This window comes from Theropithecus gelada, chromosome 7b (genome assembly GCF_003255815.1).
Source record: "Theropithecus gelada isolate Dixy chromosome 7b, Tgel_1.0, whole genome shotgun sequence".
NCBI classification, from domain to species: Eukaryota; Metazoa; Chordata; class Mammalia; order Primates; family Cercopithecidae; genus Theropithecus; species Theropithecus gelada.
Genome location: NC_037675.1, coordinates 78,768,862 through 78,781,738, shown reverse-complemented (window position 1 = coordinate 78,781,738; position 12,877 = coordinate 78,768,862). Strand labels below are relative to the sequence as shown.

The 12,877-nt window shown below is 41.8% G+C and overlaps 1 protein-coding gene across 2 annotated transcripts in view; it reads left to right on the top strand.

Moving 5' to 3' along the window:
* Positions 1-167: 167 nt before the first annotated feature.
* The window catches only part of NOXRED1 (NADP dependent oxidoreductase domain containing 1), a 32,295-nt gene continuing 19,585 nt past the window's right edge, over positions 168-12,877 (top strand). Inside the window, exons 1-3 of one of the 2 annotated variants that reach the window (XM_025392634.1) lie at positions 168-208; positions 773-944; positions 12,261-12,454. In XM_025392634.1, coding sequence (XP_025248419.1) covers positions 790-944; positions 12,261-12,454 — 349 coding nt within the window. In that variant the 5' untranslated portion in view covers positions 168-208; positions 773-789. Of the gene's footprint in view, positions 209-622; positions 945-12,260; positions 12,455-12,877 lie in introns of those variants that run through there. The other variant, XM_025392632.1, reaches the window with a different exon arrangement.

The window sequence follows — 12,877 nt, the reverse complement described above, 5'->3', positions numbered from 1 at the left end:
ACTCCTAGAAGTAGTGGAAGGAACTCATGTCCTGATATTCAGCTCAGGAAAACCTCTAAGTGGGGCTGGCCCCTTTAAGACTCAGAGACTGTAATCTGGTAGTTAAGGAGTCATAATCACAAGTTTCTTGGGTAATTCTCCTTAGAAATGTAGTTCTTACCTTCCAGGATCAGAAGTACTGAGGAGCAGAGCCAATCTTCTCTGTTTGGTGATAGATATATGTAGATGGGTTTATATGACTTTGAGTTTAGTTTATAAAATTTAGATGTCCCTGTCCTAGACAGGGGACAGTGATATTTAGTTTGGGTTCTTTTCTACCCTGTGGAGAACAGAGTTCAGTGAAAGGGAAGCATTTCTTTGAAATGTGGTTCTATGTGTTCAGTCCTATTTCCAAAACGCAGGAGGGAATGGAAGGGAAAACGTCCTGGCTCAAGAATACCTGTAAAACTCAATTGCTGTTGTAAATTCATCTGCCAAAAACAGTGCCTGTAACCCGTGTGGAGAAACAACACTTTGGGTTTCTGTACAGATTTTTCATGAGTCCAGGATTCATGGGCAGCCAGTGATTAGGAATCCTCAAACACTCACACTCTAGAGTGTGAATTCAAGAGAGGTGAATTCCAAGTTCAGAATTTGGGAGTAGAGAGTTGCTGAAGCCCACCAGCATGAGAGCTTGTGACCTGGGCACACATACCATCATACACACACCTCCTACATAGACCCTTCTTCTACCAGGACAGGGAGCCAAACTGATTAGTATCTATCACTGCAGGAAATAGTGGCTTGGAAATGGACATGCTCCAGGACCTTGAGTCCCTGCAGTTTGAGTATGGGGTTCCAGAGGAAGATCGTATCTGGCTGTATTTGCAGGGCCGTTCTCGGGGACTGATGATAGAAGCTTGTGCCCATGCAACCTTCTTCTGCAAACTATTATATAATTTGAGGTAAGCTGAGTATCCAAATTGAGGAAGTTGGACAAGAATCTCACTGCTGAGAATTCAAATGTCTTACATTTTTTTATATCGGAGGGTAAGTTTGGCTGGTGGATTGTCGTCCTATCTTTTCCAACCCAGAGTCAATGACTCCTGGTCTGAAAGGACAGGAAAATCTATACCAGGGTCCCCTAGCTGTGGTTACATAATAAAGCATGGACTAGTAGTGATTACCTTTTAGTGGATGGATTGATTAAATGATCATTTGTTCGTCCATTCACTCACTCATCATGACCACCAGCTTGCCCTCCACAGTTGCTAATGTCTAGCCATTCCTTATCTATTGGCAAGGAGTGCAAATGGAATCAGTTCTTTCTTTTGGGGCTGAGGTAATAGTGGAATGCTCCCTTACAGGAAGGCTACCCAGGCCTTCACAGGTCCTGTGCCAGTGACTTCCTTGAAACCAGGAATATTGATTTGCAGAAAAGCTCTCAGTCCAGTCTTGATTCTGATATCAATATGGCTTCAGACACTTAAATAGGAAATGTGTGTGAAGCATGTACCTATAATTAGGCTCCTGAATTCTGCAACTCCAGGTCACTCTGGGAGCATATGTCACCTCCTCACTCTACTTCTTAGTTTTTCTCTGAAGTTAGATTAATTCCTGGATGGTGGGACCAGATTTGAATTAAACATGTTTATAGGCCGGGCGCGGTGGCTCAAGCCTGTAATCCCAGCACTTTGGGAGGCCGAGACGGGCGGATCACGAGGTCAGGAGATCGAGACCATCCTGGCTAACACGGTGAAACCCCGTCTCTATTAAGAAATACAAAAAACTAGCCGGGCGAGGTGGCGGGCGCCTGTAGTCCCAGCTACTCGGGAGGCTGAGGCCGGAGAATGGCGTGAACCCGGGAGGCGGAGCTAGCAGTGAGCTGAGATCCGGCCACTGCACTCCAGCCTGGGCGACAGAGCGAGACTCCGTCTCAAAAAAAAAAAAAAAAAAACATGTTTATAGATACAGCATATATCCAAGGAGGCAGGCTGCTCAGTGAATTTATGGATTGGCTTACTGATAAGGATGCATAAACCTATTGGTGGTACTCAATATGACTGGTGAGGAAACAATACATGAAACTTGCAGGTGGCATTTTATATTTGGAAGGATCAGGCACTAAGAGAAAGTGCTCTTTCAACCAGGAGAGAAGGCTTAAATAGAGTGTGACTTGTGTTGCTTAGAAGCAAAATCCAGAGCTTTAAGACACTGGTTTTTACAGAAATGCAGAACAAATATAAGGCTGTCATATAGCAATGAAAGTATACCTTATGTATTCAGAAGTCTGACTTTGTTAATCTTGGGCCGAGGAAACACATCCAGCACCAACAGTAAGTGGACCTCTAAAAATAGTGGTCTGAAATCTTCATCCTTAGTTTCTCAGTTCTGTTCCTTTTTGTTTTGTTGTTTAAATTTGTACCCTGAATGAACAGTTTTGTTTTTATAAACCATTGATGTTTATAAGTCATAACCTTCTTAAAAAGCCAAGTTATCTGGTTTCTCAAGTCTGCAGATTTGAAATAGCAAACTAGAAAGAGTGGGCGTATCATAGGAAAGGAATGCACTCACATCTAATAGCAATAAAAATTGACAGCTGTCTTAGACAGTGGTATCATTGACAGTGGTATCAGTAAGATGAAGAAATAGGAAGCTCCAGACTTTGTAACCTTGAGACACTAACTTAACAATATATGGTCCAAAAGCCTTTATGAAAACTCCAGCAAGCACTTAAGAAATTGTAGTGCCCCGGAGAGGTACAAATCCAAGAATAGCTGCATTTACAGGGATAAGAAAAGCTATTGCAGTTCACCTAAGATATTCCTTTCCTCAAGTCAGCCTCAGGTGAGCAGGAGAAAATGCCTAATTTGTGGCTTCTCCCTTGGAGGGAAAAAAAAAATGGAATGTTTGTCCACTGTTCTACCTTTTGGGGGGCTGTCTAAGGGATTGGTTTCTGTCTCACATGACTTGGAGCATCGATGAGGAACCAACATATTTGGGATGAAAACAAAGGATCACTCAGTGACTTGTTGCAGTACAGAGAACCTGCAGTACTGCAGATAGATACCAGAGTGAGGAAAAGATTATGAGTCCCTGCAATAGAAACAGGCAAAACTCTTTAATTGGGAAATTCCAAACCCCGGCCCAGAGAAGACTCATTCCTGGAAAGATTTGACAGGCCCCAGAATCTCTAGTTGGGCTGATTGGGAAAGATCTTCCCCTGTATGGTGCCAGTCTGTAAAGATTGGGAGAGACCTGACTGTTCTTTCAAAAGCCCAAATCCAGCAAAAAATAAAAAGGCAATATTGCTCAACCATAGGAACAAACTACTGCAGAAACCAGCCCTAAAGAAACAGATCTATGAGATGCCTAACACAGAATTCAAAATAATAATCTTAAAGAGGCTCAGTGAGCTACAAGACACAGAAAAACAACTAAGCCGGGCACAGTTTACAGATTAATTTGTAATTACAGGCCTGTAATCCCAGCAATTTGGGATGCTGAGGTGGGAGGGTTATTTGAGCCCAGGAGTTTGAGACCAGCCTGGGCAACATAGTGAGACCCTGTCTCTATGAAAAAAAAAAAAAAAAAGTGATGAAATCAGGAAAACAATACATGAATAAAATAATATCATTAAGAGAAACAAAGAACCAAAATTTGGAGCTGGAGAGCACAATAATTGAATTGAAACAACTCACTAGAGTGGTTCAACATTAGACTTGATCACACAGAAGAAAGAATCAGCAAACTTGAAGAGCAATTATTTGAAATTATCAAATCAGAAGAGCAAAAGGAAAATTAAGAAAAGTGAAGAAAATCTAGAGGACTTATGGGATACTATCAAGCGGGTCAATATATGCCTTATGGGAATGTCAGAAGGAGAAGAGAGACAGGGCAAGGTGCAAAGAGCTTATTTGAAGGAATAATGGCCAAAAACATCCCAGATCTGAGGAAGGAAATGGACATCCAAATTCAAGAAGTTCAGAGGACTCCAATTTGGATGAACCCAAGGAGGACTACACAGAGACACATTATAATCAAACCATCAAAAGTCAAAGGCAAAGAATGCTGAAAACTGCAAAGAAAAAGCAACTTATCACACACAAGGGAGTTCCCAGAAGACTATCAGTGGCTTCTCAGCAGAAACATTACAGGCCAGAGGGAGTGCTTGATGTATTCAAAGTGCTAAAAGGGGAAAGAAAAAAAAAAACCTGTCAACCAAGAATACTATATCTGGCAAACCTGTGCTTCAAAAATTAAGGAGAAGCTGGGCACGGTGGCTCATGGCTGTAACTCCAGTACTTTGGGAGGCCGAGGTGGGCAGATCACCTGAGGTCAGGAGTTCAAGGCCAGCCTGGCCAACATGGTGAAACTCTATCTCTACTAAAAATACAAAAATTAGCTGGGCGTGGTGGTGGACACCTGTAATCCCAGATACTTGGGAGGCTGAGGCAGGAGTATTGCTTGAACCCAGGGAGGCAGAGGTTGCAGTGATCTGAGATTGCACCACTACACTTCAGCCTGGGTGACAAGAGCAAAACTCCATCTCAAGGAAAAAAAAAAAAAGGAGAAAGAAAGAGCTTCCCAGATAAACAATAACAACAAAAAACCTCATCACTTCTGGACCTGCCTTACAACTAATGCTGAAGGGAATCCTTAAGTTGAAATGAAAACATGCTAGTCAACAACACAAAAGTATACAAAAATAAAAAGCTCTCTGGCAAAGGTGAATATATAGCCATATACATAATACTGTGATGGGTGGTACATAAATCATTTTTAATTGTGGTATAGGATTTAAAGATAAAAGCTGGCCAACTGTGATGGCTCACACCTATAATCCCAGCACTTTGGGAGGCCAAGGCAGGAGAATTGCTTGGGCTTAGGTGTTTGAGACTAGCCTGGGCAACACAGGGAGACAACATCTCTTAAAAAAAAAAATTAGCTGGGCATAGTGGCACACACCTGTGGTCTCAGGTATTTGGTAGTCTGATGTGGGAGGATCGCTTGAGCCTGGAAAGTTGAGGCTGCAGTGAGCCATGATCATGTCACTGCACTCCAACCTGGGTGACAGAGTGAGACCCTGTCTCATAAAAAGATAAATAAAATATATATAAAAATGTAAATAATATAGAAATAATAAAATGTAGAAAATAAAATTATAACTATCAATAAGTATAAATATAAATAAATAATAAAAATTAAAAATAGGCTTGGCACGGTAGCTTACGCCTGTAATCCATCACTTTGGGAGGCTGAGGCAGGCAGATCGCTTGATTCCAGAAGTTCGAGACCAACCTAGGCAATGTGGTAAAATCCTGTCTCTACTAGAAATAACAAAATTAGCCAAGTATGGTGGTATGTGCCTGTACTCCCAGCTAACTGGGAGGCTGAGGCGGGAGGATCACCTGAGCCCAGGAGATCAAGGCTGAAGTGAGCTGTGTTCACGCCACTGCACTCTAGCTTGGGCCACAGGGTGAGACCCTGTCTCAAAAATAAAAATACTGAAAAAAAACTATTACTATAAAACCATGCTAATGGATAAAAAATATCCAAAAGATATAATTCGTGAGATAAATAACAAAAAGCAGAGGCAGGGAAAGATGAAGTAGAGTTTTTGTATATGATTGACGTTATCATCTTAAAATAGGTTGTTACAACTATGTTTATGATTTTTATGCAATTTCCTATGGTAACTACAAAGAAAATATCAACAGAAAAAAAGAAAATAATATAATTACAAAAAAAAAATCAGTGAAACACAAAAGAAAGCAGCAGGAGAGGAAAAGAGGAACAAAACTGCAACACATGGAGAAAAAACAAAATGGCAGTGATAAGTCTGTCTCTATCAGTAATTATTTTAAATGTAAATGGATTAAGCTCATCAATCAAAAGATACCAAGTGACTGAATGGATTTATTTATTTATTTATTTATTTATTTATTTATTTATTTTTTGAGACGGAGTCTCACTGTGTCTCCCAGGCTGGAGTGCAGTGGCGTGATCTCGGCTCACTGCAAGCTCCGCCTCCCGGGTTCACGCCATTCTCCCGCCTCAGCCTCCCAAGTAGCTGGGACTACAGGCGCCCGCCACCGTGCCCGGCTAATTTTTTGTATTTTTAGTAGAGACGGGGTTTCACCATGTTAGCCAGGATAGTCTCGATCTCCTGACCTCGTGATCCACCCGCCTCGGCCTCCCAAAGTGCTGGGATTACAGGCTTGAGCCACCGCGCCCGGCCTGAATGGATTTAAAAAAAAAAAAGATTCAACATATATCTTATCTTCAAGAGACTCACTTTAGATGTTAGGACACAGACTGAAAGAGCATAGAGAAAGATAATTCCATGTAAATGGTAACCAAAAAGAATAGGAGTGGTCATACTTGTATCAGACAAAATAGATTTTAAGTCAAAAACTGTCATGAGAGACAAAGAATGACATGATGATAAAAAGATCAATTCACCAGGAAGATACAATTATACATGTACCTAACATCAGAACATCCACATATATGAGGCAAATATTGACAGAACTGAAGGTAAACAATTATAGCAGAAGATTTTAATACCCAACTTTCAATAGTGGATAGAACAACCAGACAAAAGGTTAGTAAGAAAACAGAAGACTTGAACAACACAATACACCAATTAGAACCTAACAGACAAGTGCATAACACTCCACTCAACAGCAGCAGAATACACGTTCTTTTCAAGTGCACATGGAACATTTTCCAGAATAGATCAACGTTAGGTCACAAAACAAGTCCTAACAAATTTAAATAGATTCAAAACATACCAACCGTCTTTTTTTTTTTTTTTTTTTTTGACCATAATAGAATGATACTAGAAACAGCAGAAGAAAAACTAGAAAATTCACAAATATGTGGAAGTTAACACAACTCTTGAACAACCAATTGATCAAACAGGAAATCACAAGGAAAATTTGAAAATATCTTAAGTGAAAATGAAAACGACATACAAAACGTATGGATTGCAACAAAAGCAGTACCATGAGCAAACTTTATAGGAGTAAATGCCTACATTAAAAATAAGAAAGATCTCAAATCAACAGTGTAACTTTTTTTTTTTTTTTTTTTGAGACGGAGTCTGGCTCTGTTGCCCAGGCTGGAGTGCAGTGGCCGGATCTCAGCTCACTGCAAGCCCCGCCTCCCGGGTTCACGCCATTCTCCTGCCTCAGCCTCCCGAGTAGCTGGGAGTACAGGCGCCCACCACCTCGCCCGGCTAATTTTTTTTTTTTTGTATTTTAGTAGAGACGGGGTTTCACCGTGTTAGCCAGGATGGTCTCGATCTCCTGAACTCGTGATCCGCCCGTCTCGGCCTCCCAAAGTGCTGGGATTACAGGCTTGAGCCACCGCGCCCGGCCAGCAGTGTAACTTTTTATAGTTCAAAGAACTAGAAAAAGAACAAACTAAACCCAAAGTAAGCAAAAGGAAGCACATAATTAGATTAGAAATAAACAAAATAAGACTATAAAAACAATGGGGAAAAAAAAGTCAATGAAAATAAGAGCTAACAGCCCTTTCCTAGACTAACTGGCAGAGAAGAGAGAAGAATCAAATAACAAAATCAGAAATGAAAGAGGAAACATTAAAATTGATGCCACAGGCCAGGTGTGGTGGCTCACGCCTGTAATCCCAGCCTGGGAAACAAAGCAACGCCCTGTTTCTATAAACACAAACAAACTGATGCTGTCGAAGTAAAAAGGATCTTAAGAGTAAGAGTCTACTATGAACAATTACATGCCAACAAATCGGATAACTTCAAAGAAATAGAAAAACTCCTAGAAACATACATCCTACAAAGACTGAATCATGAAAAAAATTTTAAACTCTGAACAGAACTATAACTAGTAAGATTGACTCAAAGATAATAATACACTCCCAAGAAAAGCCGCAGGCCTGATGACTTGACTGGAAAATTCTACCAAACATTTATTTTTATTTTTTATATATTTTTAGACAGAGTCTCGCTCTCTCACCCAGGCTGGAGTGCAGTGGCGTGATCTCGGCTCACTCCAACCTCTACCTCCCGGGTTCATGCGAGTCTCCTGAGCTGGGATTACATGCGCCTGCCACGCCTGGCTAATTTTTGTATTTTTCATAGACACGGGGTTTCACCATATTGGCCAGGGTGATTTCGAACTCGTGACCTCAGGTGATCTGCCTGCCTTGGCCTCCCAAAGTGCTGGGATTATAGGCATGAGCCACCACACCTGGCCTTACCAAACATTTAAAGAAGAATGAACAATCCTTCTCAAACTCTTTCAAAAAAAATTGAAGATGAAGGAACACTTCTGAACTCATTTTATGAGGCCAGCATTACCCTGATACCAAAACCAGACAAAAATAATGGAACTACAGACCAATACCCATAGTGAATACAGATGCAAAATTCCTCAATAAAATACTACCAAACCGAGTCCAATAGCTTATTAAAAGATTTATATGGCAAGTGCAATGGTTCATACCTGTTGAATTCCAACAATTTGGGACGGTGAGGTGGGAGAATCACTTGAGCCCAGGAGTTTGAAACCAGTCTGGGCAACAATATGATGAGATTTTGTCTCTACAAAAAATTTTTAAACATTAGCTAGGTGTGGTAGCATACACCAGTAATCCCAGCTACTTGGGAGGTTGGGGTGGGTGGATTGCCTGAGCCTGGGAGGTCTAGGCTGCAGTGAGCTGTGATTGTGCCACCACACTCCAGCCTGGGTGACCAAGCGAGACCCTGTCCCAGAAAAAAAGAGAAAGGATTATACACCATGACCCAGTGGGATTTATTTCTGGAATGCAACAGTGATTCAACATGCAAAATCAATCAATATAATGCATCACATTAACAAAATGAAGAACAAAAATCACATGATCATTTTAATTGATGCAGAAAAGGTGTTTGACAAAATTCAACACCTTTTCATGATAAGAACCCTCAGCAAACTGGGAATAGAAGGAAATTATCCCGATATAATAAAGGCTATATATGAAAGGCCCACAAGTAACATCATATTCAATGGTAAAAACTAAAAGCTTGCCAGGCGTGGTGGCTCATGCCTGTAGTCCCAGCACTTTGGGAGGCCGAGGAAGGTGGATCACGAGGTCAGGAGATCGAGACCATCCTGAATAACACGGTGAAACCCCATCTCTACTAAAAATATAAAAAGTTAGATGGGCATGGTGGCGGGCACCTGAAGTCCCAGCTACTCAGGAGGCTGAGGCAGGAGAATGGCGTGAACCCGGGAAGCGGAGGTTGCAGTGAGCCGAGATCACGCCACCGCACTCCAGCCTGGACGATAGAGCGAGACTCCGTCCAAAAAAAAAAAAAAAAAAATCAAAACTCAAAGCTTTTCCTCTAAGATCATAAACAAGGCAAAAATGCCTACTTTTACCACTTCTGTTGAAGTACTGGAAATCCTAGTCAGAGCAATTAGGCAAGAAAAAGAAATAAAAGACATCCAAACTGGAAAACAAGAAATAAAATGGTCTGTGTTCACAGATGACATGTTTTGTTTGTTTGTTTTTGAGACAAAATCTTGCTCTGTCCGCCAGGCTGGAGTGCAATGGCATGAGCATAACTCACTATAACCTTGAACTCCTGGGCTCAAGTGACTCTCCTGCCTTAGCCTCCTGAGTAGCTACACTACAGGTGCACACCACCACACCCAGTTAACTTAATTTTTTTGTAGAGACAGTGTCCTGCTATGTTGCCCAGACTAATCTCTAACTCCTGCCTTCAAGCAATCCTCCCACCATGGCTTCTCAAAGTACTGGGATTGCAGGCATGAGCCACTGTGCTCAGGCTAACATGATCTTACATGTAGAAAACCCTAAAGATTCCATTAAGAAAAAAACTGTTAGAAGTAGTAAACAAATTCAGCAAAGTTGCAGGATACAAAATCAACATACTAAAATTAGTTGCATTTCTGTACACTAATGAACAACCTGAAAAAGAAATTATGAAATTCATATTTACAATAGCCTCCAGTAGAATAAAATACTTAGTAATAAACTTAATAAGGGCATGAAAGATTTGTACACTGAAAACTACAAAACATTGTTAAAAGAAATTAAGGAAGACACAAATAAACTGAAAGACATCCCATGTTTATGGATTGGAAGACTTAGTTTTAAAATGTCCATACTACCTAAAGCCGTCTACAGATGCACTGCAATCCTTATCAAAATCCCAATGACATTTTTCATGAAGATAGAAAAAAAAATCCAAAAATTCATATGGATGAAGCTTGAGGACATTATGATAAGTGAAATTAACCATGTATAAAAAGACAATACCACATAATTCTACTTATATGAGGTATCTAAAGTAGTGAAACAAAGTAGAATGGTAGTTTCCAGGGGCTGGGGAGAGAGAAAAATTGTATAGAGTTTCAGGTTGGGTGCAGTGGCTCACACCTATAATCCCAGCACTTTGGGAGGTGGAGGTGGGCGGATCACTTGAGGTGGGGAGTTTGAGACCAGCCTGGCCAACATGGAGAACCTCATCTCTACTAAAAAATACAAAAATTAGCTGGGCATGGGGTGTGGTGGCATGCACCTGTAATCCCAGCTAGTTAGTAGGCTGAGGCAGAGAACTGCTTGAATGTGAGAGGTGGAGGCTGCAGTGAGCTGAGATTGTGCCACTGCACTCCAGGTCAAGCAATGGAGGCAGACTTTGTCTTGGAAAAAAAAAAAAAAAAAAAGCATATAGAGTTCCAGTTTTGCAAGATGGAAAGGTTCTAAAGATCTGTTGCACAACTATATTTGTATCTATATCTGTCTGTCTGTCTATCTATCTATCTATCTATTTTTTTTTTTTTTTTGAGATGGAGTCTCGCTCTGTTGCCCAGGCTGGAGTGCAGTAGTGGATCTCGGCTCACTGCAACCTCCACCTCCCAGGTTCAAGAGATTCTCCTGCCTTAGCCTCCTGAGTAGCTGAGACTACAGATTTACACCATCATGCTGGGCTAATTTTTATATTTTTAGTAGAGACAGGGTTTCACCATGTTGGCCAGGCCAGTCTTAAACTTCTGACCTCAAGTGATCCACCCACCTTGGCCTCCCGAAGTGCTGGGGTTACAGGCATCAGCCACCATGCCTAGCGACAATGTGCGTATAATTAACACAACTGTACTGTGCACTTTAAAAATGGTTATGATAGTAAAGTTCATGCTGTGTGTGTGTGTGTGTGTGTGTGTGTGCTTTTCCTGAGACAGGGTCTTGCTCTGTCATTCAGGCTGGAGTACAGCGGCACGAGCACAGCTCACTGCAGCCTCAAACTCCTGAGTTCAAGCAATCCTCCCGCCTCAGCCTCTGGAGTAACTGGGACTACAGGTGTGCGCCACCATACTTCGCTAATTCTTGTATTTTTTGTAGAGACGAGGTCTCACCATGTTGCCCAGGCTGGTCTCAAACTCCTGAGCTCAAGTGATCTACCTGCCTTGGCCTCTCAACGTACTGGGATTACAGATGGGAGCCACCGTACCCAGCCCGTGTTTTTTAACCATGATTTAAAAAAAAAAAAAAAATTGACAGATGTCTGCACAGAAACAAACAAAACATGAGGGGACTGGCCCACAATGTGTTATAGACATTACAGTATGCTGTATGATAGTGACTGTTCACAATGGTGTACTGAGCCAGTGAAATGATTAAATATTCAGACTGTTTAACCAGACAAGCATAATACATGTAACAAAGTATGTTCATTTAAAACATTTTAAATTTTGGTCCCTTGAAAAGGGTTATACTTTTGTTTCTGGAAAATTAACTCAGGAGGAACATTTCATTCCCTAGTGAGGCTGGATAAATGACACACAGTTGAAATGCCTTATCTCCGAAGTACTTAAGGTGCCACCAAGCACCTTAAATGACAAAGCAGAAATCATCAGAGATTGACAGTTAAGAAGAACTAGGCTGGGTACGGTGGCTCACGGCTGTAATCCCAGCACTTTGGGAGGCCAACGTGGGCGGATCACGAGGTCAGGAGATGGAGACCATCCTGGCTAACATGGTGAAACTCCGTCTCTACTAAAAATACAAAAAATTAGCCAGGCGTGGTGGCGGGCACCTGTAATCCCAGCTGCTGGGGAGACTGAGGCAGGAGAATGGCATGAACCTGGGAGGTGGAGTTTGCAGTGAGCCGAGATCACCCCATTGCACTCCAGCCTGGGTGACAGAGCGAGACTCTGTCTCAAAAAAAAAAAAAGAACTACAGTGTGTGCACGTATTTATGTTATGTATGTGTCTGTGTGTTCATTCTCCAGAGCATCATTAAATGAGAATCAAAGTTCCAGACATCTCTCAATTGACTCCCTTAATTCAGCCACTCCTGAAGAGTTTAAGGTGGGCATCATTGGAGGTGGCCACCTTGGGAAGCAGCTGGCTGGCACACTGCTGCAGCTCGTCCCCATCCCTGCTGAAAGCCTGCGGATCTCCACTCGGAGGCCAGAGGCTCTGGGTGAGCAGCGGTGTGTGGGAGAAAGGGGGCTTGGTTGTGCTGTGTAGGTGTCAACAAAGCCATTTTGAAAGGGTCCTCCAAAGAGGAGTCCTTGCATACAGCGTGTGGAGTTCTCAGCTTGCTAGACCTAAGAAAGGTTAGAAGCATGACTTTCTCTCTTGTTCTTTAAAGCAACTTTTTTTCTCCATGTATATGTTTTATATCCATCTCTCCTCCCTGTGCCCTTGGTGGTGAATTATCTTTCTGGATCTTTGATACAGGGAAGCTTTCCATACAGAGTTCAGATCTTCTGACTGAATCAGTTAGGGTCTGGTTGGGTGTTATACAGTTCCAGGCATTTGCAGTTGGCCTTATGTTTTTAAAAATGACATTTACTGGCTTTTAAAAAATGTTTTGTGGTCGGGCGCGGTGGGCACACCTGTA